This window comes from Delphinapterus leucas, chromosome 16, assembly GCF_059928025.1.
Source record: "Delphinapterus leucas isolate spDelLeu-1000000601 "Yukka" chromosome 16, BTC_Dleu_Yukka2, whole genome shotgun sequence".
Classification (NCBI taxonomy): Eukaryota; Metazoa; Chordata; class Mammalia; order Artiodactyla; family Monodontidae; genus Delphinapterus; species Delphinapterus leucas.
In genome coordinates, this window is record NC_143144.1 from 62,235,952 (window position 1) to 62,262,500 (window position 26,549).

The window sequence follows — 26,549 nt, forward strand, 5'->3', positions numbered from 1 at the left end:
CCCAAAGTGTCCCCCAAGTACATAATACGACGGATAAAATCTCAGTTTTGAGCCCTCCTACATGTGTTCGATTTCTTAGGCCATCCCTCCCCTCCACCCACAGGATAAAAACAAGCTCGTTTCCTTGGGAAGCCAGCAGGCCAGCCTTCACCAGAGATGCCCCGAGGAGAGCAGGTCGGCACTGTCTCAGTGGGAAGAATGGCTGCTTGTTGTACGCCAGAGCCACCCTCTCTGCCAGCATCTCAGCTCCAGCCTGTACACCAGCCTCATGCTTCCTGTTTGGGTGGGGTTTTTTTAAAGCCATTTCTGAATGTGGTCCATTTAGCCCCAGGGATGCCCCCATGCCCGTCCCATTCCGAGCCTCCTCCCCAGCCCCCAGCCAGCACTGAGCTCAGCCTTCCAGCATGGCTGAACTGGCCACTTTGTTCTGCTGGGCACCAGATAAATGCTCCCTAATGAGCAGATGGAGCCAAACCCTGGCTGGCATTTGGGGCTGTCTCCTGGCCAGCCCTGGAGCATTCATTTACTGCAGCTTGGGGGTGCCTAAGACCCTTTCGTGGCTGGGAATGTTTCCCTAGTTCAGGCTGGACAGACACCGTGTCCACAGGGCTGTGATCGCCATCCTAATGACTCTCCATAGCCGCTTCAGTCTCAGTGGGAAAGGTTTCCTGTGCCTTGTCTCCTAAAAATCTCACAAGGACTCTATGAAGCAGCTCCTGCAATTAGAGTCATTCAGCAGATGAGAAGGCTGAGTCTCTTGGAGGTTAGGTAATGGCCCAGGGTCACACAGCTGATAAGAGGTAGTAGGGATGAGGTCACATTCACGTAAGTCTGTCTGACAACAAAGCCTGAGCTTCCCATCACTGAGAGCAAACTACTCCACTCGGAAAGTTGGGAAGTTGGTACCAAGAATCCCACAGGCTCTTTTGGAGAGCCTGCTGTCACCCAACTGTGGAGGTCTTTGAGGAATTTAAAATCATTTTTCCTTGGCTCTAGCTAAATTTTGGATATAAAGGAAAGCACTACAATTCTCCAATAACTCTTACAATGGCCTGGCCTGAGGAAATGTACCGGAGATGCAGTAATTGCAGTCCCCCAAATCACATGGGGGCTGATGTCCAGGGGTGGCAGGGTGCCAGTGAGGGAGATCACTGCATCTCTGGGTCACCTGGCTTGTGGCTGTCTTCCTTCCAACAAGCCCACAACTCAGGCTCCCACAGTTCACACTGGCTGTCTCAGGTCCACAAGAGTCAAAAGCAAAACCAACTGTGCTGCTGTTGGGGAGGGGATACAAGGACGCCAAGACCTCAACAAGCAGGCTGGGATGCCCAAGCAGCAGGGCTGACGGCAGTGGTCTACACCCTGATTGCTCACCCATTCTACGCCTTCTGCACCTACCCTGATTCTCCCACCAGTTGGCGGCTCTGGCTCAGGCCAAGGCTGTCAGCCTGGCTTTTCCGCCCAGGATGACCCTGACTTCTCCCCTCGGGGTCCCCATTACCAAGCCTAGTGCCAGGCGTGTAGCTGGCACTCCTCCAGGATGCCAGGATTGACATGAAATTCCTTCCTGTCGGAAGGGAGTGCCTTGGTCACAGTTGAAGGCTTCACGCAGCTCGCGCGCGCGCGCGCGCACACACACACACACACACACACACACACACACACCACTCACCTGGCCACCACTATAGATCTTCCTTCCCTTCATTCTCCAGTTTGGAGGGGACACTGTGCCCCCATGCACTGTGCAGCCAACTTTCCGTTTGTTATCCAAAGGGGGGTAGATGGGGGCCCGGTGCGGGCAGAGCTGAGTTTGCTAGGTCAGACCTTGGGGCCTGAGGAAGAGGGAAGTGACGGCAGCAGGGCCTCGCTGATGTGACACCCAAACACACCCTGACGTGACACCCTCATGCCGGGAAAACAAGGTGTGCAGCTCGGAGCAGTCAGGCAGGTGGTGTGGCCTGACTCAGATGCCACCTCTGGCAAAGCTGAGATTTATTATCCAATGAGAGAAGTGGGCAGTGGTAGGCAGGACGCTTGGGCTGAGCTCCAGGCAGCAGCTGGGCAGGACTTTCTGGCAGGCGGAGGGAAGTCTTCTGCTCTGCACAGGGGTCCAGGAAGGGTGAATGATTGCCCCCTCCCCCCAGGAGCTCTCTTGGTGATGCAACAGGGGCTTCCTGCCCTCCTCAACCAAAAACAGAAAGAAGACTTCTGGAGGGGAGGCTAGAATTCCAGATTGGAATAAACTAAAGCTAGAGCGCCTGAGCGCTAGTCCTGCTGTCACTTGCTGGCCCTGTAATGTAGACGAGTCATTTCCCCTCTTAGGGCCTCATTTCCTCATCTGTCAAATAAAGGAAATGGACTACATCAGAGGGTGGCCAATAAATTTCATCTCAAGGTACCATTGCCAATTGATAGGTAGTGTCTTCCTGAAGATATCTGGGTTTGTTTTTTCAGAAAGACTCTGAGACCATGTATGGGCTCAGGACCCATGGAACAGTGTCAGCCACCGGCACGGGATGGGAATGTGCTGTGATCAATTAGTGATGCCTGCTGTGGACACAAGACCAAAAAGTGGCAGCATGAGTGCCAGATATGTTATCATCCTGATAGATGATCTCTAAGGGCCTTCTGGTCATGAAACTCAATTCCACCCCAGTTCGCCAGCAGATCCGGTTAATGCTGGTCGGCAAGCATGTACCTCCCATGTTGAGATATTTGCACACAGCTGATTTCTCTCCCTGAAAGATGTGTTCTCGTCCGCCCTGCAGGACAGTTACTGGGGGAGCAGGCAGCCCCCTAAGTCCCCAGTGCCCACACCCACCAGACTTAACCCAGAAGCTTAGAGCCAATGAATAGTGCCAAGGTTTACTACCCAGAGGACATTCCAGCTTTTCTTACAATCTTCCTCAATGTCTACAAAGGGGCTTCCCCCACTGTGTGACAATCCCACCTTGCCCCTGAGGGAGGATGAGCGAACAAAAAAAGACAGAGATGGTTCTTGACTTCCTGGTGGTCACAAGTGAGGGTCTCGTCAGACACGGCTTGGTCCCCGAGGAACTCCTTGGGAGATGTGTGCCAGGACCACCTACAGACCATTTGCCAGGAAGACCACGTGCACCAAATGCACGCAGGTACCAAGACAGGTGCTCACAGACCAGGTACTCATCTGTATAGGAAAAGATTAATTTCCCAAGTGCACCTGCAGCATGACAAGGATCCCACAGCTCTGGCTGCTTCAGACCGTCGGACAAGCTCCTCTCCTCTCTTTGCATCCTTAAGCTGTGCCCGGGGCAGACGGTGGGGATGGCTGACAGCAGACCCTGCCACCGTATGCATCTGGCACGGACGTGTGGAGACCCTGCCCCATGTACGATGCCCACGGTCACCTCTCTCCATCTATTCTGGACCTGCAAGGCCCCTCATGTACACGGTCATTCCTAAACCCGTGGGGCTGGGGAAACTGCACAAGAAGGAGTCACTGTACAAACTGCAAACTTCATCTGCTTGGAGTGGAAAAAATAACCCACCTTCAAGTGCACGCTAGCCGGGCACCAAGCAACCCATGAGGCAGGTATTTTTATTATCCCCATTACACAGATGAGAAAACCGAGGTACAGAGAGGTTAAAGAACTCACCAAAGGTTATATACAGCTAGTAAGTGCTGGAGCTGGTCTTGGAATCCAACCATCCTGACCCTGGAGCACCTGCCCTTAACCACTGCACTCCACAGCCAAGAAGCTCTCAGCGTGGTTCATCATGACACAAGAACCGCCACCCAAGTGCTTCTTGGCCCAATACACAGTTCATGTGTTGTAGGCAATACTGGAATACAAGATTCCAGTTTGACAAGATAATTTGGACAGGTCCCTGGGGTTTGCTGTAATGGATTCTAACCAGTTACATTCCGTAGGAATGATCTAGAATGGTGATTCAGGAAATATGAGGTAATGTGATTTTAATAATCATTTTCATTTTCTTTCTCTTGTTAGATATGTTATTAATGTCTATTTTTTTAACCTGTGTGTTTTCTGTCCCATTATACTGTAATGACCAGGAGGAACACAGTTTATTTTAGACCTCCCACTTTTCCCACCTCCTCCCACATGTATCTTTTAATTATTATATATAAATGTTGTAAGTAATACATGAATACATTGTCCTTTTTAAAAAGAGTAAGACATTACAAATAAGGCTAAGGTTCCCCTTTGACCAAGCCCTCCCTCCCATCCATGTCCCCAGCCCTCTTCCAGAGATAACTCTTTTACCAATTTGGAGTGTATCCTTCCAGACCTTTTAAAAATAATTGCGTACTTATGCTGTGCATGTACTTATACAAGATGTATCTTGTTGTTTTTGCATAATTGCTATGATACAATGTTTTGAAACTCTCACTGGGCATTCATTAACATTTCTTAGAGCTCCATCCATGGGACCGATCAGTCTCTATGGTTTTGACTGTTGTACAAAGTGGTATGAGACAACAGCTTACTTAGCCATCCTCTATGTTTCCCATTTTTGCCACGGCAAACGATAGGAGGCTTCCTGGGACTGGGGACTGACCTCAGTTAAGGCCAATGCTCTTGTCTGTCCAGGGCATGCGAGCAATCCCAATGACCCTCAGCTTATCGCACTGCTGGCACTAGAACTGCCACACCATGTGCTGGGACTCTCTAGAATCCTTGGTACAAAACTGTTCTTAGAATGTGGCAAGTTACCTCCCCCAGGCTTTAGTCTAGGGTCAATGAACTCAAACAACACAGAGCTTGCCTTGATGATTAAAGACAGAGCCTGCAGGAAAGACACCTCCCCCAGACCCCTCTTCTACTCTCAGGTTGATCCCTGCACACACCAGGATCACCCCAGTTTGACCTGAGCTGAGGCCTGCTCTGGACATCAAACCAAACTAAAGCTCATATAAATTTAAGGAATAGAAAAATGAACACAGATGTTTACCTGCAATGAGGGACTGGGGGGATAGAACTCTTCTAATGATAAAAATGCTGTGATCCTGTAACTCTCCATATATTACATCAGAACACGCCCACACACACATACACATCCCTCCTAAGGTTGGCTATTAACAATTTGCAGATTATAGCTTTGTTCACCCATCATAAGCCTGGCCATTTGAGAGCTGAAAAGTGAGTGTGACCCTGGGTGGGTAAGTGGGTGGAGACGCTGGAGAGATGAATAAGGAAGAGAGATAGAAGCTCTTCATAATAGGTTAAGCCCTTTAGAACAAATGAGCAAACCTGAACAGCCTTCTTAACTCTATCTCCCAAGCAGCAGGGGGGAGGCTAAAGGGCCTCTCCCAGCTCTGATCAAATATTGACCCTGTGCACTCACTGGCCAGAGTTCAGACTAAAGGGCCAGCAGCACTATGGAGCCAATGTTTGCAGAGCAATTACTGCATCCCAGCACCTTGTAGGTCAGATTGTGAAACAACCTTTGATGGAGCTGGAGCTTCAGAGAGCCTTCCGGTCCTTCCTTGGTGGGGCCAGGTCTTGGTGGAGACACTTAACAGTGAAGGAGCTGTGCAAGGAAATTTACAGAGGCTGGAAACGTGGTCCAGCACCAAAGAGAAGGCAACTTAAGAGCATCTGCGGTCTTTTTCCCTGCTCCCTCTCCCCTTAACTCCACCTCCAAGTAATCCAAACTCTTTATAACTAAACAGGCCTCAATATCAGGCCTTGTCCCTGCCAGCTCCCTCTGGGACAGGTCCCTTTCTTGGTCAGATAGGGCTGAGTGGTGGATTATTTTTAGAAGAAACCAATTTCCACTTGGAGACCTAGAGCTTCTCCTTTCCCTGTTCCCAGCTTGACATCTGAAATGCCCTTAGAAGCCCTTTCTAGTAACTGACCTGGTTTCCAGAAGAGGTGTTTGGAAGAGCTGTTGAATTTGAATTGCTCTATGGATGGGGCAAATCACGGTGGAATACAGTCCCCCTCCTGCCGCAGGGGCCCTGGAAGATGTTAGAGGACAACTGGGGAGGGCCTGGGAGGTGGCAGAGCGCACTGGGGTGGGCATAAAGCCAGATCGCGCCTGCTGTGTGTCCCCAGTGGTCAGAGGCAGCACAGTCCAAAAGAACTTCCTGTGATGGTAGAAATGTTCTGTATCTGCTCGGTATGTAGCCATTAGCCACTGCGGCTCTTGGGCACTTGCAATGCAGCAACTATGACGAAGAAACTAAATTTCATTTCATTTTAAAAAAATTAAATGAACTTAATTGAATTTTTAAAATTTGATCTTTAAGTTTTTAAATTAACTTAAATTTAAACGTAACTAGCCACATGTGGCTGGTGGCTTACTGCATTGGACAGCCCAATCTAAAGGTTCCATACCTGGTGCTTCCCAGTGGGTGGGAAGAGGGGCTGGGTTCACAGCCCCTTGAGTGAGAAGGTGGCAGAACCACTGGGGCTGAAGGCTCAAGGAAGAAACATGGGAAGAGAAGAAGGTTTTGGGCAGAGTAGAGGGTCTTATCCTAGTGCCCTTGGAAGGATTTCAGGGGGGTGTGAATGACCAAGCGGGTTATTAGAATTGTATATGTACATTCATGCTTGTCTGGAAAGATGCATAAAAGAAACCCTGAGCCCCCAAAATAAAATAAAGTAACTCATTGGTCTGTCAGATAAACTTACTTCTTCAGGGAAGTCTGCTCTGATACCAGAGTATAAGGTTTCCCTAAAATATGTCTATGGTGCTTCTCTCTGTAGCATTTGGAATCATATAAAATAATACGTATATACATTTTTAAACTAAAATCTGCCTTTCCTCATTAAGCTGTAAGTCCCATAAAAGCAGTAACCAGATCTGCTTTTGCTCAGCAATAAATCCCCACAAATCCCCACCCAGAGCCTGGCAACCTTCCTGGGACACAGAAGGCAGGCACTTAAGACTGGATAGATTGGGATAGATGGATAGATGGATGGATGGATAGATGGGCAGATGGACAGATGGATGGACAGATGGAGAGGAGGCAGACAAGTACGCATAAATGAACGAACAAACTAAGAAATAAGTTAGGGACATACTTTACCTCGATAACTATAAATCTCAAAAAGCAACCAAATCCCCTCAAACTGGAGTGGGGGTGGTGGCTCTATCACTCTAGGCCACTGTCACCAATCAAAACCATATGGGCAGGGCTTCCCTGGTGGTGCAGTGGTTAAGAATACACCTGCCAAGGCAGGGGACACAGGTTGGAGCCCTGGTCCGGGAAGATTCCACATGCCGTGGAGCAACTAAGCCCGTGCCTCACAACTACTGAGCCTGCGCTCTAGAGCCCGCGTGCCACAACTACTGAGCCCGTGTGCCTAGAGCCCGTGCTCCACAACAAGAGAAGCCACCGCAATGAGAAGCCCGCGCACCGCAACGAAGAGGAGCCCCCGCTCGCTGCAACTAGAGAAAGCCCGTGCGCAGTAACAAAGATCCAGTGCAGCCAAAAATAAATTAAAAAATTAATTTAAAAAAATATGGGCATCTTCTTAGTTGCCCCCTCCCAAGAAGGATGCTCTTTCCTTCCTCTTCATCCCCTGGCATGTTACTTGTACCTCAATCTAGTATTTATTTTATCTACAGTGGACTAAATTGCTTAAAAGTCTATTTCCCCACTAGATACAGACCCCTAGAAGGAAGGGACCTTGTCCTTCTCAAATGAGTGTCCCTCCGCCTGTGCCACTTCTGCCCTGCAAAAGTGCAAATATGGTGGAGGCCTTGGCAAAGGCCAATTCACTCTTACCACGAGCCAACCTGGTTTCCTCACCTTTATACTTCCACCCTTGCCATGCGCAGCCAGGCTAAGGCTGCCAGATTTAACAAGTGAAAAATACAGGACAAAGGATAAAACATGAATTTCAAATAAACAATGAATAGCTTCAAAAAAAATTTTTTTTGGCTGCACCATGTGGCATACGGGATCTTAGTTCCCCTGACCAGGGATCAAACCCGTGCTCCCTGCAGTGGAAGCACAGATTCTTAACCACTGGACCGCCAAGGAAGTCCCAATGAATAACTTTTTAGTATATCTCCTGCAATATATGGGATATACTTATACTAAAAAAAAGTATACAGTCCCCAGAAAGCCCAGAACCATGAGTTAGTAAAGCCAGTTAGGCAGCTTTCCCCGGGCTGGCTTAGTCGGCGCAGTACTTCCAGGGTTCCAAGGTGGGCCTCAGTCCAAAAGGGGAGGAGCAAAAGGATTCTGAGAATAGCGCTCTACGGGTCACAACCCTACTCCCAACTCACTCCGTCTTGTCCCAGTGGCAAGCTCCAGAGAGAGCCTGTGGGACTGTGTACACTCTGACACAGGCCTGGGCACTGAGCGGCAACTCAGCAGAGTGAAGCCAAGGGATGAAAACGAGAAAGCAACACCATGACAGGAGGTACTAAGCCCCCAGACCCTTCAGCCAGGCAGCCCAGCATCCTTGTCACCTGTTAACACCAAGTAACACACTAGACAACCATGTGTCGGGGAAAACATGGATTTGCTCATTTCATCCTCACAACAACCCTACTGGGTGGGTACCATTTGAACCTTCATTCTACAGATGAGAAAATGGAGAAGCTAAGGAAGGAACCTCTCTGGAGTTACAGAGTGACAGAGCCAGTAACTGGTCCCAGGCAATGTGTCCCCAGTGCCTAAGCTCCAAGCTGAGTTCTGAGAGCCACCAGTGACCAGAGACGGAACTAGCAATGCCATTTGTTCTTCCTCTATAGGAATGCCATATTAAAATCAGAGATCCTGATAAATAAGAGAGGCTTTCTAAAATGAAGGCCATTACAAGTCAACATGTCAAGTTCTGAAAAATGGGTTCCCAAAAATGCTTGGTTGAAAGGTTAAATTCCAAAGAACCATCCCAACCCCTTTCCAAACTGCATCTACAGGGTAACAATGACCCACATGGACAGGCCTGGCCATGCTCATGACTAGGGCCAGCGCATCGTACAAGCTGCTTCATGCCGTGTGTCCCCTCTCAACACACAGGAAATGAGCCCTCCAGGCAAGGGAGAAGTGGGGGGAGCAGCATTCCTTTCCTGTGAGATTCTGTAACTAGGGAGGGGGTAGGGGAATAGAACAGAAAAGAGGGGGGAGAAAAGTTCTGATTTGAGAGTTTCCCTCTGGCTCATCAATGAGTCCTTTCAGGGTTCCCTCTCCCCAACTAAGTGATCATTTCCTGTCCAGCACACTACACCCATTGATGGGGTATCAGCAAATCCCAACAGTTTACGCCGGAAGGACACGAGGAGACTGGACAGGAGTTGATGGGGGAAGAGGAAGAAGGCAGGAGCTTAAGGTGTGGCTTTCAACCCCATATTGTTAGATTAAGAGAGGATTTGTAACGCAGGGAGCTGGCTCACCTTTGGCTCATCTCATAGACAGAGCCATAACGACAGTGGGATAAAGTCAGGTACTTGGAGGCAAACATGCAAGCCTGGCCTCTCCAAGATGACTCACCACCAGGGGCCTGCAAAGGAAGGAGTGGACCTTGGTTGTGAGGGCCAGCAGTGGATGTCTCTTCTTTGTGTTTTTATAGGCCTAAACCAGGCTCATAGCCCTAAGGAAGAATCTAGAACGTCTCAGCTTTCCCTTCCTGGTATAGGAAGGGTTGCTGCCCAACTCTCAATGATTCTGCCTTGTCTGGTGCCTGCCTCTGATAAACAGGGGTGGGTCCCCTAGTGGCCATGTCTGTGTTCATGTCTGTCTACCCTAGACCATAGTGATTAGTGCAGAGAGGGCACCTGACCCAAGTCAGGCCAATCAGAGTCTTGCCTGGGATTTTTCAATTTGGAACTGGGAGACAGTCAGTCTCTCTGCTGTTGGGGACCACAAGATATGAAGTTTGGGAGCTACTGACAGCTGAACTACTGATGTCAGTACCCAGAGAGAAGCCAAGACAAGACAGAGGGAGAGCAGCCCTGGTTTCAGGTGTTCCTGAAGCCACTGCCTCTCTCCCCTTTCCACCATCTGGTTGACTGCATAAGCTTCCCTGGTATATGCTTCCAACCAAGTCTCCTTTTTGTCTAAGCCAGTATGAGTGTAAAACTATTACTAGTAACCTAAAGAGGCCTAATCAAATTAGTTGGCCTCAAGGGAGGTGTCTACAATGGAATTGTGGATCCATGCTACCATCCCCCTGTGTGACATGCCTGGGTATGTTAGAGAGACACACATATCATACACTTGTACAAACAGGGAGATAAGAGCCTTATTTGGTTACACAGACACAGTGGTATGCCCCATTTGTGTCTGTAGTTCAAGAAACTGCTTATTTTCTGTTTCAGTCTTTTCTGTGTGTTTGCTTTTCTTTGCCTGCGATGATGTGGTGGCTTGTGTCTCACCCTGGATGTTTACAGACACATGTCTGCTCAAGTACACAGCACCCACGGCCAACCTCCCGCCTTTCCACCCTGGTTTACCACCCTCCAGACGAAGGAGGGTGACAAAGCATGACTGTTAAGACCATCTGAGGAATCCAACGAAGCCCCAAGTATCTGCCTGCATCATCCAAGACTGAGCCCAACCCAGCTTGACCACCGAGGTTCCCTCTTCTGTCCCTCTGCTCTGCCTAGACTCTGACCCTGAGAGCTTGGGAAGGGGATTCTCTGGATGAGTGAGGACATGAGAGAGGCCAACCCACCAGACACTCAGGCCACCTCATGTGGAACCAGGCACCACCTGAGCTCAGACCCACTCACCTGCAGGTCAAAGAACTTGCTGTACCTCCGGTAGATGGTCTGGGACGTGGAGTCGGACCAGGTCACGTTAATGATGTATACCTGTGGGGAAAAGATAAGAGCAGGTGAGGGAGGGACTAAAGCAGGGCCTCAAGCTGTGCCAGGCATCATTTAACATGACTGTGGGTGTTCCATGCCAGGACCATTCTTTTTCTCATCTTTGTCCCCAGGGCTTTAGCACAGTGTCAGGTACACATGGATGCTACACATGTGTCTAAATACACACACACACACACACACACACACACCCCTAGAAGGGTATTCAATAAAATGCTAAGGATGATTATCTTAGGAGGGTAGGGTTACAAGTGGTTTTAATTTTCTTCTTCTTGTTTATGTGTATTTTATACAATGAACATAAATTTGGAGTTGTTTAAAAATTTAAGTAGCTTATTTCCACTGGTTCTCAAACTTTACGGTGAATGAGATTCTGCAAAGGGCCTTCGAAAATTGCACATGTCAGGACCCCACCCTCTGAAATTCTGCATAAGTAGACCTGGGTTTTAGAGGATCAGGCATCTACATTTTATTCTTTTTAACAATTTTTATAGAGCAGTTTTATTTTCATAGAAAAACTGAGCAGAAGGTACAGAGGTTTCCTATATATCCCCACCCCCACACATGCACAGCCTCTCCCATTACTAACATCCCTCACCAGAGTGGTACATTTGTTGAAATTGGGCATCTATGTTTTAAAAAACCCATTCCAGGTCATTCTGCCACAGTTGAGCCTCAGAACACACTCTGAACCCACTTCAGGAGACGGTAAGCATTTCAGAGATGTGTCGTTCATCCCAGTATCCCTAAGTCTTAGCTCTGCGTCTGGCACTGAGTGGGTGCTCAGAAACCATTCTGCTCCATTGAACAACCAAACTGACCCTCTGGATGAGAGGTAGATTTACAGGAGAGAAATTAGCACATGGAAGAATTGTAAACTTTTCTGAAATGAAGGCATTTCAGGACCCCATTCCCAATGTCACCCCAGTTCCCAGTGCTCAATCAGGCTCTGGAATACTGCCTCAGGCCACTCTGGAAGGCTCACCTAGCCCAGGAGGTGGGTGGGACTCCAAACTGGAGAAGGAGAGAAAGTCCCAGGCCCACACAATCTGTCCTATTTTTCCCACCATTTCTGCCCCTCTTATCTGAACTCACACTGAAGACACGCCTTCCTGGGAGAGGCTTCAGTTAGAGGGAGGGTCCCCTCACACAACCTCAGGGCTACTCTGCTGAACTTCCCCACAGTGCCTGTTGTGATGTCTCCAAGCACAGCGTTAAGGGAGGGCGACCCAGGGTTAAGACGTGGGCGAGACCTCCACCTGCTTCCTCCCTCAGAGGAGAATGAGCTGCTGTAGGTCACAGCACTGGTTCCCCTGCCAGGATGCCCCGTCCACCAGAATCACCTGCAGACCTCCCTAAAAACCCATATTCCCAGGACTCTGCCTAGCGATTCTGATTCAGGAGGTCTGAGGGGACTCCATCAGAGAGAAGAACAAAGTGGCCAGAGAGGTCAGGGTCACAGCCATTGTGAGAAGGAGGGAACATTAGCAAAGAGAAGGAGCATTTGGAAACCTTGGCATCAGATTGGCTGACCTCACCACATGCCTGGAGCAGGGCTCTCTTGGTCTGCTCGGGCTGCTAAAACATAATTCCATAGATGGGTGACTTAGACAACAACATTTATTTCCCACAGTCATGGAAGCTGGAAGTCCCAGATCAAGGTTCCTGGTAGAACCTTCCTCCTGGCTTGCAGATGGCTGACTTCTGTTGTGTCTTCACATGCTGAAGACAGAGTGAGCTCTAGTCCCTTCCTCTTCTTATAAGGGCACTAATCCCATCATTGGGGCTCCATCCTTGTGACCTCACCTGAACCTAATTACTTCCCAAAGGCCCCACCACAGACACCATCATACTGGGGACCTGGGCTTCAACATGTGGATTTGAGGGGAGGGGAGGGGGAAGGCAAGAACATTTACTTCATAGCAAGGGTTCTGCACACAGGAGTGTGAGGCTTTATGTTTGGCTGCTCAGTTAACAGCCAAAGAAATGAGCTCTGAATCTAGTCCCTTCTCCCCTCCGATCTCTAAGTCACAGAGTCAGCCTTGTGCCGTGTGGAGTGTTTGTTCTGAAACACACCCAAGGAGAGCGCCGTAAAGCAAAGCAAATACAGCTGAGTGTTGCCACCCTGAAATGGGGTATTTATGATATGACATGTTTTATGTGATCCCAATTAAGAAAGACCATAAAGTGAAAAGGCCATCCCTACCCTCACAAGCCCAAAATAAACTGACATAAATAAATATATAGGGATATGCTTTGCTTTATATCATATATAAACATATAACTCACACAATAAATTGTAGAAACCATTTAGGTAATGGTTACTATGTGCCAGCAGTGTAAAGCACTCATATGCATTAGCTCGTTTAATATTCAGCCCAAGAGGTAGCTACCATTGTGATCCCCATTTTGCACAAGAGGAAGTTGAGGTTCAGAGAAGCCAAATAACTTGCCCAAGGTCACACAGCTAGGAAAATACAGAGCAAAGGATTGAACCTAGGTCCAACTGAGTCTAATCCCTATGCTCTTAACCACACTGGACTGTCTCCCTATATGTAAATTCAGGAGTGGGGATATTTAATCAAACTACTTGATGAGGACTGAATGGCATTTTTTAAAATAAAGTTTTGGGTAATCAGAAAAGTCTGTACAACCCTTGAGGAACATGGGGGAGGAAGGCTAATTCTGAGAGCCTGAGACCAAGAAGAGATAGAACTTGGCCCAGACAGAGGTCAACGGTTAAGAATGCTACAAAACCAGACAGACACAGAGGAAACTCTCATACACAACTGGCTTCACCGACTGTGGCAGGATGCTCTGGGGTTTCTCACAGAGGTTATAGCCCACCCCATCCCCCCTGCTAACCCCCAGCTCCTTGACTCCCAAATCCTGCCAGCTACATCTCCCCTCCCACCTGCATCTCCCCTTCCCACAGATGCTGTGCACGACAGGTGCTGCCTTCCTGACCTCCGCCCAGGCAGATGCACTGCAGGGAGGCCCCAAGTGACCAGGCCCTCTCGGGAGAGAGCCTGCACTCGCTCTCAGGCCATTAGACAGTAGTCTTTCTCCCTGGCCAACCAAGTGGGACCCAGAGGAAGGGCTTAACTGGGGCTTAACATGACCCATGCTCCATCCTCCCTAGTAATTAGGGGCTTCCCTTCACCTCCCAGGGAGAATTAATCACAGGCTCACTGCCTCTGGCAGCTGGGAGGCCTCTCCTTTTGCAGAGGAGGAACCTAGGACTGAGGATGGCAATTTGCCAAGGAAAAGGCACAGAGCCTGGAGTCAGCCACTCCCGGGTTTCACTCTTAGGACCTTCCTTATCATCGGCTGTGAGACCTCAGCCCAGCCTCTCAGACCCTCAGGCTCTTCCTCTATTCTATGGGCACAGCCTTCAGGGCTACAGGGCCTGATCCACTACGTTGGTTTCATTGCAGGTGTGCTCACCCCGTTAGTGGTGGAGCTGGGACAGGAACCCAGACCTCCTAATTCCTAGTCTAGGACTAATGAACACATGACCAGCGTACACCTGCCCTAGAAAAGTCCTTCCTTGACCATTGAAAACAGTTGAAGAGTCACAGGGCATTGTCACTATCTAACACTTGACCTGAACCCACAAGGTAGACAGGCCTCTGGTGACTTACATGTAGGGGTGGGGGGGGGGGGAAATGAGCCTCCGCCCCCTGGTTCTCCCAAACCTCTGTGATTTGCCAGAGCCTCCCAGCCCCACCCCCGGCATACCGTCCTGGAAAAACAGTGTAAAGCCTGAGTTGAGGAAAGGGTCAGAGACTTCCCCGGAGGTAAGCCCAGAGGATCTGTGGGCAACCTCCAGGCCCCTTTCCCTCATCTGGGCTGTACGCCTGTCTGCTTTCTTCCAAACCTTGACCATCCTAGACGATCACTCCAGATGAGCAAATGATACACAAAATTCCAGCCCGACTCACATTCCCCCATCCCCAAATCAGAGTTTCCCAAGCCTCCCTGAGCTGGCTGTGCTGGAGCCCCTAGCGATAAAACGCAGAGAAAGAGCAGGTGGAGGGCAAGGGGGACAGGGCAGAGGTCACTGGAGAAAGCCAGCTCTGTTTACCGGGCTACGTCAGGGCCCCAGATAAACTCTCCTCTGGCTGCAGGAGCGACCAAGATAACGTTACCCAGCAGCTGGTTCCAAGAAAGGTTTGCAATTAAACACCCTGCTTCCACACACTGTACTTGGAGTTATGTTTCCCGGGTGGAGTTTCCCTTCCTTCTGGATTTTAAAAACTCATGGATTCTATTACCCCATCTCTGGCCACTTCAGGCAGATGGCAAGCATCTAGAAATTGCATCCAGCCTCCCCCGGAGAGGAAGCCCCAGAGTCTCAAGTTCACCTACCAGGCTCACCCTCTTCCGAGGAGGGTCTCCACCACAGACACAAGTACAGAAACTCCACGACGCCTCGGTCCCGCCAGCCCACCCGTTCCAAGGCCATCTTGGGCTGCCTCCCATCTGCTCAGCTCATTAGGCCCAGAAATGTCTGAGGCTTCTGAGACTTCCAAGTCCTGCTCCTTTCAACAAGGAAGTGGCCCTGATGCAGATCAGACCCGCAGCTCAGCGCCAGAGCACTGAGAATGAAGCCCAGCCCAGTTTCCATGGAGGGAGGTCCATGATCAGACCTGGGCTGTGGCCAATTAATGACCCAAAGTTACGGCCTAATCATTCCTAGAAGGCCTGGGACCTGCCCCTGTTTAATTAGAAAGTGCCAGTAAGTACCCATTGCTCCCTGTACTGATGAAAAGTACAGTTAGAGACAAGGAGTTAGGAACCGTGGGGGAAATCCTCTATCTTTGTGGCACTGTGGCTCAGTTTACTAAGGAGGCCTTTTTCCCCTGGACCTCTGCCAGCTGCCCCTGGCCCCAGGCCAAATGGAAACAGTGACAGTCTTCCTTCACCGGCTCCCAGCAACACAAGGTGGGACCAGTTGGCTAGGACTAGGGCCATCACATAGAGTTGTGTAAGTTGCTCACTGTCCAAAGACTGCCCGGGACAAGTAGGGTCAAAATCTAGCCTATCCTCTGCATCTCAAACTGTGCACCCTGGCTCCAGGCTGCAGGCACACAGATAAAGGAGCACCTCCTTCTAATGCATACAGAATGGTTCTGGCCAGGACACAGCACCTTGTCCCCTGGGTAGGTTGTCAGTGCTTTCCAGGGCCCTTGAGGTTACGGTATCTTCTCAGGACCCAGCTCCTCAACTTACCCAAATCTTCTAGATGGAGGGATGCTTAATGTTTGAGATGGGCTGTTCAGAAGTCTGAATGAACGCATTCCAACAGCCAGTAAAGGGGAGTTTACATTTAGGGACATGATCGCTTCTCTGGCTTTCTACTGGAGAAGTTCATCACGTTCTTCCCCAAGAAGATGATGGCAGCCCTAAGGTACCAATAGGCTCTAACCTTCTATTCAAAGGGCCCCATGTACTAAGTCCTATCACGGGCAGGGGAGTCCCAAATTAGGCCGGGCTGATCCTCAAGATGAAGACCACCCAGGAGGGCAGAGGACCCCAGGGCTGCTGCTCCCAGAGCAAGCGGCTCCACCAAATGCGGGGCTGATGCCCCTTCTCCTCCCTGCTGGGGCCCACTGACCCCCCCACCGATAAGCAGCAGAGGCCCCGGTATCAAAGACCCATCTTGACAACACTTGGCTGCACCCAAATTGAAAGCTCCCCAGATTTCATCATCTGACCTGGGCCCACCAGCCTAGCAGGTCTGAGGCCATCTCTTGTGCTCACAGTCTGTTTTTCACAACTAGCCAGTTATTAGATCTGCCTTTGTTTTCTAATTGTTGGCTCAGAATGACCCAGCACTGGACACGTGCTGTGTCCCTGTCTATTTCACGTGGGCCACTATGTCCTCCCAGGTCTCCCCATGGGCAGCAGCTGTGTTCCCCGACCCCCTGCGGTGCCCTGGGCCTGCCAGTCCGCTGGGCACATTGAAATACGACTGGCTGGCTAATGAGTGAAAATCCATTGGGTTTAAAGAACCAAAGAGGTCGGGGAACACAGTTGCTGCTCATGGGGAGACCTGGGAGGACATAGTTGAGCTGCGGGTCTGATCTGCATCAAGGCCACTTCCTTGTTGAAAGCAGCAACACTTGGGGACTGCCCCCCACTCCAGAAGCAAATCCCCAGTGGCCAAGGGGCAGAATATAAAATACATCCGGTTCAGTGCAAAGGTCTTTGCCAACCCAAAACCCTCACAGCAAAATTAAGTTCAGTGGCCTGTGGCCACCTGGATAAAGCTTCTGAGCACCCTCGGGGTGTGGTCCTTTAAAATTCTGACATTTCCTCTGGGGTGGGTGATTGTTCTTGGGGTGGGAAGGGTAGTGACACTGCAAATTTGGGGAACAAATTTGCAGTGACACTGCAAATTTGGGGAACAAGCAGCACTTAGAAGTCTGGACTTCTGGACTTAGAAGTCTGGACTCCACCCCAGCACACACACACACACACACAGATCCACTACAGGGTTAATGACCAGGTGGTGGAGCCTTTCAGACCTCAGAGAACCCTCTTCAGGCTCGCTCTGGACCTCATGTTTATGGAGCAGTCGCAGCAAATGCAGCAGAAGCAAACCTCAGAAAGGCTCTGCCAGAGACAGGGTGTGTGGCCAGCAGGAGGCTCCTCCCAGAACCACGATCCACCAATCACCTCCAAACACAGATGCCGTCACTGCAGGCCTGCGGCAAATGGTTCTCATCTGGGAAAAGAGCTTTTTTCCTTCCAGGTTCATTGAGATATAACTGACATACAACACGGTATAAATTTAAGGTGTACGGCCTAATGATTTGACTTAGATACATCACGAAATGACTGCCACAGTAAGTGTAGTGAACATCCATCATGTAATATGGATATAGTATCAAAGAAATAGAAAATGTTTTTCCTTGTGATGAGAACTCTTAGGATTTACTCTTAACAACCTTCATATAAAATGTACAGCTGTGTTAATTATATTTATCATGTTGCACATTATATCACTAGTACTTATTTATCATAGAACTGGGAATTTGTACCTTTCATCCAATTCCCCCTCCACCTACCCTCCTCTGGTAACCAGAAATCTGATCTCTTTTTCTATGAGTTTGTTTGTTTATGAAGGTATGATTGACCTACAACACTACTTTACTTCCTGGTACACAATTCAGTGATTCGATATTTCTACACATTTCAAAATTATCACCACGATAAGTCTAGTTACCATCTGTCAGCATACAAAGGTATTACACAATTATTGACTATATTTACTATGCTGTAATTTCATACCTGTGATTCATTTATTTTGCAGCTGAAAGTTTGTACTTCTTAATCTCTCTCACCTATTTTTCTCCTCCCCCCATCCCTTCCCCTCTGGCAACCACCTGTTTGTTTTCTGTATCTATGACTCTGTTTCTGTTGTTTGTTCATTGTTTTGTTTGTTTTTTAGATTCCACATATAAGTGAAATCATACAGTATTTGTCTTTCTCCATCTTATTTCACTTAGCATAATACCCACTAGGTCCATCCATGTTGTCACAAATGGTAAGATTTCATTTTCATCCTCTTTATGGCTGAGTAAATACTGGGTTGGCCAAAGGGTTCGTTCGCGTTTTTCCATAACATCATACGGAAACCCAATATATATTACATTAATTTACATTATATATTTATTTATATTATATATTATATTTATATATTTTTTCATTCTCTTTATGGCTGAGTAACATTCCATTTTATGTGTGTGTGTGTGTATTTATATATAAAACATATTCTTTTTTTTTTTTTTTTTTTTTTTGCGGAACGCGGGCCTCTCACTGTTGTGGCCTCTCCCATTGTGGAGCACAGGCTCCGGACGCGCAGGCTCAGCGGCCATGGCTCACGGGCCCAGCCGCTCCGCGGCATGTGGGATCTTCCTGGACCGGGGCACGAACCCGTGTCCCCTACATCGGCAGGCGGACTCTCAACCACTGCGCCACCAGGGAAGCCCTAAAACATTCTTTATCTAGTCATCTGTTGATAGGCACTTAGGTTGCTTCCCTATCTTGGCTATTGTAAATAATGCTGCAGTGAACATAAGGGTGCGTGTATCTTTTCTAATTACTGTTTTCGTTTTCTTCAGATAAATACCCAGAAGTGGAATTGCTGGATCATATGGTAGCTCTATTTTTAATTTTTTGAGGAAGCTCCACACTGCTTTCCAAAGTGACTGCACCAATTTACCTCCCCATCAACGATGCATGAGGTGTTCCTGTTTCTCCACATCCTCGCCAACACTTATTTGTTGTCTTTTTGATAATAGCCATTCTGACAGGTGTGAAGTGATACCTCATTGTGGTTTTGATTTGCATTTGGAAAAAGGGCTTTTAAGGGGATTTGGAGGAGGGGATACTCAGCAGGCTCTTAAACTGTATCAAACACCTTCAAGAGTGTTTGGTCGGTACTCATCACATTCAGTGCCTGCCATCGTTTGCATGAATCATGGGCCTCGATTGTTTATTTAATTTTGAAGGCAATGCATAGGCAAGAGGGTTTGGAGGAAGCGTCCATATTGCTGGTGCCTCCATTTATTCCTCTGCAAGATGGGGATAACAGTGGTTACTTCACTTTGGGGCTGTTGTGAGGATTTGTGATCTAACCCTGTATCTCCCCATTAGAACACAAGCTCCCTGAAGGCAGATTATGGCATCCTAACGCCCAGCAAGACACTTTACACCTAAGACGCACTCATTTAATGTCCCCTAAGTGAGGGAAGGAACGAAGTAACCAGCTAATGTCGAGTGAGTGCTTGCCTGGTGCCTGGTTTTGTGCCACTCTAAAGATGAGGCAAAGTCCCCGACCTCCAGGCCCTTACAGCTCAGCTGTGGCAGCCAGACTCACACTGACAAACCAAGTAGGGAAACAGTATAAGATGGAGTGATGGGATGCCAAAAAGTGAGGCTCAGGAAGGACCACAGGCAGCATTGGCATCATGGAGGAGGAAGACGGCTTTGAAAGCATTTGGTGGATTTAAGTTTTAGCTTCAACATTTCTCTGCTGTGTGGGCTTGGGCATGTGTCTTAGCCTTTCTGAGTCAGGGTCTCCTTAGCTGCAAAGTGTGGTTTATAAAGGGATCTTCCCGTTAAATGTGATGAAGCACATGGGGGCACCCAGCACAGGGCCTGGCACATGGTTAGCGCCCAGTGAACCTTTGCTATTTAGATACTCAGGAAGAGGGAGGGGGTGAACTGACTTCTTTCCATTTGTCCTGAGACTTGGATCATGACACCAGGAATAGGAGTAGGAGGGGAGCAGGATATGAGGAACAGGGACACAGATGGGCAGGGTAACACACACACACACACACACACACACACACACACACACACACACACACACATCCCACTACTAATAACAAGCCTGGCCTGGGAAAGTAGAAGAGCAAAAATAACTGTGCTGCCCAGGGCTGGGAAAACAATGGCCATCCTCAGGAGCACCCCGCTGAAAGGATGGACGGGCTGTAGCAAGCCCCTCGGGGTCGGAGGCTTTTTTTCTTCTTTTTTTTTTCATGTTTCTTGGACAGGAAATGAGTGTGCAAAGTAGGAGCTCCCAGGATTTACAAACCCTATGTGGACCTTAAAAAAGATTCAGATGTCGAAGCTCTGCCCTTAGTCACCAGAACTAGGACAGAAACAGCAGGAAGAGCCAGTTTCCTACAAACCTTTTTCTTAAATGCAGGAACTCGTGGTTTCATTAGGAACAAAAATAATAGCCACGTCTGTTTATTGATCACTTATTGCATTCCAGGCCTTGCTAAGCACTTTATCCAGATGATCTCACTTAATCCTTACATTGATTCTGTGAGGAAAGTGTTGTTATTGTCTCCAGTTGACAAATGAAGAGACCTCAAGAAATAACTGATCTACCTGAGGTCCCATGGCAGGTGATGGAGCTCAGGTTCAAATGCAGTGTTGACTGCCGTAGCCTGACCACTTCGTCCTCTGATAACTACACCAGACTGCCTGGAGCCAGGCAGAGCCCCTGCCACAAGGATTTGCTCTGTCAGGTGGCTGCTCCACGTGTAGGTGACCCATCAGTCAGTACTGAGGCCACCCTGAGGCAGGGGGTAAGGAGCCCTCTATGGGGACCAGCACTCTATTTTGCACAGTTTAGAATCAATCTGATTGGCTAGGGACTTCCTTGGCGGTCCAGTGGTTAAGATTCCGCCCTTCCACTGCAGGGGGCATGGGTTCGATCCCTGGTGGGGGAACTAAGATCCCGCATGCCTCTTGGTGTGGCAAAAAAAAAAAAAAAAAAAAAAAAAAAAAATCCGATTGACTACATGAAAAGTTGTTACTCTCTCTGAGCCTCCACTCCCCATCTATAAAATGGGGGTGGTAACACCTGCTTCACTGTGAAGATTAATGAGAACACAAGCAAAGCACAACCACGGAGCCTGGGACACTGTAGCTGCTCAATAAACGTCACCTCTCTTCCCCACCATACCCTTCAAAGTGCCTAGCACAGTCTTCTGAGCTCTTGGAGTTTTAGCCTCCTCCCTAGAAGTTTCTGGAGACACCAATTAGCCCAGAGTCAAGAAAGGAAGGCATTGTGGTTTCTAGGGCTCTGGGTGTGGTCCCCACTGCTCGCTCTCTAGAGTACCTGAGGGCATGTAATTGAACCTTTGTACCTCCCTCCCTCCAGCCCTGCCACCTCCCTCTGTTCCCAAGCCAGCTTATCAGAGAAAATGTGTCTGACCACCTTGAATCAGCAGGTGCTCTAATGGAGAGGCCCAGCAATTGGTGGGCATGGATGTCTTGGGTAATGCCCAGGAGCCCAGAGAGGGTGGCAGGGTGTCCAGGCTAGAGGAAGGAGGCTCTCCCTACTGTGGAAATTGAGAAAAACTCTAGATGCATGTTGACATTCAGGAGCTAGAGTCCTGGAAACCTTAAACAAACGTATCCTCTCCCAAACCACAGAAAGGGTCACGCTCCTGGGCTTCCATGGGGCTTGGACGCAGCCCAGAGGATCTAGGAAAGGGTTGGAAAGAAGGATTCTAGCCCCACACACTCCCAAATCAATGACTGACCCAGGCCTGCTGACCTGGACACACACATCCTGTGACCATGCCCCGTTCCCCCGTCACACCCTGGGGAGCAAGGCAAAGGTTAACACACACAGCTTGGTTTCCTCTTCCTGGGAAACACAGCAGGCAGGCAAGGCCAGAGGCCAGCGGCCTCCTTCACACACAGCCTGCAGGGGAAGTGACCCCACCTTTTCCTCCCCGCCATCTGACACACTCACACCTTCCTCTCTGCTGTGCTCAGCAAAGCTCGACTTTTGACACAAGGAGAATTGCTGTCACTAGGAATTTTGTTGCACGGGGCAGACTGGAACAATCTTTTTGGAGAGCACTTTGGCAATATCTGCCCCAGACCAGCATTCCCTTTGACTTGGCAATTTTACCTCTAAGAATGTATCCACCCAAGTGTGTGGATGTGTGTGTGTGTGTGTGTGTGTGTGTGTGTGTGTGTGTGTTTATATACATAAAGATGTTCATGCAGTGCTGTTTGGAACAGCAAAAAATGAGGAATGTTGACTGTCTATCGATTTAAAAAATGGTCAAATAAATTATGATTCTACACCTGTTAAAGATAAGGGGGCTCTTTCTGTGTCATTAAGGGAAAATGTTCACAGTATATCGAGAAAAGAATAAAACAGATTACAAAACAGTATGTATACAATACAGTTAGATTTCGGGGGAGGTGTGTATGGGGGTTTGTGCATGAGCACATACATGTACATTTTACATATCTGGAAAATGTAACAAACTGATAATCGTGGTTACTTGGGTTAAGGAGAAATCGAAGTTTCACTTTATACATTTCTCAATTATTTTATTTCTTTTGACTGTTTGGCTTTCAGAATTTATTTTATTAAACATTTTTTATTTCTTTAATGTTGTATCTATTTTATTTATTTACTTTTGGCTGCGTTGGGTCTTCATTGCTGTGCGCGGGCTTTCTCTAGTTGCGGTGAGCGGGGGCTACTCTTTGTTGTGGTGCGCGAGCTTCTCATTGCAGTGGCTTCTCTTGCTGCGGAGCACGGGCTCTAGGTGCGCAGGCTTCAGTAGTTGTGGCACACGGCCTTAGTTGCTCCACGGCATGTAGGATCTTCCCAGACCAGGGCTTGAACCCATGTCCCCTGCATTGGCTTAACCACTGAGCCACCACGGAAGCCCTGGCTTTCAAAATTTTATATAAGATTTCCATCTTACAAAACAATTGTGTTCTTTTAGCCTGTCCTTTGGCTAGCGCCAGCTCCTAGATATTCTGCCAACATCCAATATGTCTTCATTCTTGGGTAGGTAGGGGATTTCAAGTTCAATGTTGAGCTCTTGAAGCCAAGGTCTGCAACACTGTCTACATATACCATCACCTGGAGTGCTTTAAAAATACTGTCTGCTGGGACTTCCCTGGTGGCGCAGTGGTTAAGAATCTGCCTGCCAATGCCGGGGACGGAGGTTCAAGCCTTGGTCCGGGAAGATCCCACATGCCGCGGAGGAACTAAGCCCATGTGCTGCAACTACTGAGCCTGTGCTCTAGAGCCCGCGTAACTACTGAAACCTGTTTACCTAGAGCCCACGCACTGCAACAAAGAGTAGCCCCTGCTTGCAGCAACTAGAGAGAAAGCCTGCTCGCAGCAACGAAGACCCAACGCAGACAAAAATAGATAAATAAATTTACATGTAAAAAAAATACTGCCTGCCAACCCTATGTATACCATTTAAATTAGAATCCAGGAAGTTGGGGTGGACATTGGTAGTTTTCAGAGCTCCCAGGTAAGTCTACAGGTGTTACAGGTTGAGAACCACTCAAGGTGGACCAATACCAAAAAGACCACTGGACTAGCTGAAAAAAATACTCTTTAAGTAGAAAGCAGTATTATAGTGTAATTTGTGCTAGTAAGAGTCAGCTCTGCCTTCAAGAGGTCCAGTTAGGGAGTTTGTATTCAGTGCTTTTTCTCAAAATTCTGCCTCCAGTTTTGGAATTCACCAGCTCAAATGGGGAAAAGAAAACAAGGAGACGGGGGTTCACTTGTTGTGAGCTGTGGCTGTGTCTTCACTTTCTTCGGCAGCCTGTGGCTGTCCCCACCTCCATGGGGCCTATATCAGTGACCCAGGGGTCAGAGTCCAGCCCTTTTCACCTCCAGGAGGAAGAGCGGAAACAATTAGAGGTGCTGAACCCAGAGAAGGCATTTAAGAGACACACAACAGCTGGTTTCAAATATTTAAAGGACTATCAGTATGGGAGGGTCAGCTCCAGTTGTACCCAAAGGAAGGTGGTGGACAGTGAATGTAAATGATGGAAAAGCAGGTCTTGCCCAAAGTCAGGAAGAACTTGTCAACCAGAGCTGCTCAAGGATGGAAGGGGCTGTCCTGTGAAGTAATGGGACCATCAGGGCAGGAGATGAGTGACCACCTGTCTGCTGTGATATTGCTGGGAAACCCATTTCCACTCAGCCCTCTAACTTCCAACTCCAGGAGGCCAGAAACACTTAGAAAGTTAGCAAAATACACTGGGAATACAGCTCCTTTACCAAAAAGTCTTCCACTCACAAAAAATCATCCTGAGAACCAGCTGAGTGTCAGGCTCTGCACTAGGTGCTGGACACACCAGCAGTGAGCCAGACAGTCTGTCTTCATGGAGCATCAGACACACATATAATTGTTTCTGATGGTCCAATAAAATGGAGTGCAGTGACCAAAACTAACTGCAGGGGAGGTGGCTAGTTCAGACAGATGGTCAGGTAAGACTTCTCTCCGGAGAAAATGTTTGAGCTGAGATCTAAATGCAAAGAGCAAAGTACTACTCACCAGCTGGGGAGGTGGGTGGGATCTCAGTTTGACTCAGTCCAAAATTGGAAAGGAGCCCTGCTTCACATCATATACAAAAATTAACCCAAAATGGATCAAATACCTCAATGTGAGTGATAAAACTATAAAAGCCTTAGAAGAAAACATAGGTGCAAATCTTTATGACCTTGCTTGGACTAGTCAATGGTTTCTAAGATATGACAGTAAAATTACAGCAATAAAAAAAAAAGAAATAGATAAATTGGACTTCATCAAGATTAAATACTTTTGTGCTTCAAAAGACACCAGCAAGAAAGTGAAAAGACAGTCTACAGAATGGGAGAAAATATTTGCAATCCATGTATATGATAAGAGACTTGTATCTAGAATATATAAAGAACTCTTTTAACTCTAAAAGACAAATAACACAACTTAAAAATGGGCAAAGGATCCAAACAGACTTTTCTCCAAAGAAGATATACAAATGGCCAATAAGCACAAGAAGAGATGCTCAACAGCGTTAGCCATCAGGGAAGTGCAAATCAAAACTATAATGAAGTACCATTTCACATCCACTAGGATGGCTATAATCAAACAGACAGACAATAGTAAGTGTTGGCAAGGATGTAGAGAAATTAAAACCTCCATACATTGCTGGTGGGAATGTAAAATAGTGCAGCTGCTTTGGAAAACAGTCTGGCAGTTCCTCAAATGGTTAAACGTAGAGTTACCATATGACCCAGCAGTTATATTCCAAAGTATCTACCCAAGAGAAATGAAAACTCACGTCCACACCAAAACTTCTATGTGAATGTTCACAGCAGCATTGTATTACAAAATATTATATATATATATATATATATATATATAACATAATAACCCAAAAGTGGAAACAACCCAAATGTTCTACAACTAATGAATGGATAAACAAAATGATGTAATTTTGTTCCCCTTTTCCAAAACTCTTAAGGGCACCCCGTAGCTACAGCGTCCACTTCAGCACCAGAGACCCAGATTGCCAATTTCATGTGGCCATTCCCCGAACCTGTTCCCAGATCTGCCCTCAACAGGGTCACAAACTCCTTGAAAGCAAGTGTTTTATCCTGACTTCCCTTGTTTTCCCTATAATACCTGAGGATGTGATGTGTGCTATAATAGCCACACGATGAAATATTATTCAATAATAAAAAGGAATAAAGTACCAATATATGCTACAACATGGATGAACCTTGAAAACGTCATGCTAAGTGAAAGAAGCCAGACACAAAAGACCACATATTATATTATTCCATTTATACGAAATTCCCAGAATAGACAAATCTATAGAGACAGAACGAGATTAGTGGTTGCTGAGGGCTGGGGGCGGCAACACTGGGGGAAATGGGGAGCAACTGCTAATGGGGTTACTTTTGGGGATGGTGAAAATGTTCTGAAGTTGACTGTGGTGACGGTTACCCATTATCTGGGAATATACTGAAAACCACTGAATTGTATGCTTTAAATGGGTAAACTGTATGGTATGCAAATTATATCTCAATAAAGCAGTTTTGAAAATATTTGAAGGGAAAAGATGTCACTCTCAGTTAAGAAGATCTTGCCAGAAAAGGCTCCATCTCTCTAACCTTTCAGCCTGTCTAATTTCTCCAAGGTTCAATCAAGACCCACCAATCTCCTAGAAGCCTCCCTGGACTGCCTCAGCCCTGGTGCTCCCTCTGCCCCTTCATCTGGTACACAGCAGGCTTGTGTAGGTAGGGGTCATGTCACATCCATTAGTCTTGGAGGAAACGAATCCTGGGCCTCTGTGACCCCCATGGTGCAGATCACCAACCCTGGCACATAGTAGGTATACCTGGCTGATTAAGGAGAAAGCCTAGTTTAAAATGCACCTGGTTTCCCAGGCTCAGCAAGAAGAGA

At 47.9% G+C, this 26,549-nt stretch overlaps 1 protein-coding gene across 18 annotated transcripts in view; it reads right to left on the bottom strand.

Annotated features, from left to right (window-relative positions):
* The window catches only part of SH3PXD2A (SH3 and PX domains 2A), a 245,775-nt gene that overhangs the window by 181,395 nt on the left and 37,831 nt on the right, over positions 1-26,549 (bottom strand). For 14 of the 18 annotated variants that reach the window (XM_089898129.1, XM_089898122.1, XM_089898120.1 and 11 more), the window contains exon 2: positions 10,696-10,776. In XM_089898129.1, the coding sequence (XP_089754255.1) occupies positions 10,696-10,776 (81 nt within the window). Of the gene's footprint in view, positions 1-1,672; positions 2,223-10,695; positions 10,777-26,549 lie in introns of those variants that run through there. The other 4 variants (XM_089898134.1, XM_089898131.1, XM_089898138.1 and 1 more) reach the window with 3 other exon arrangements.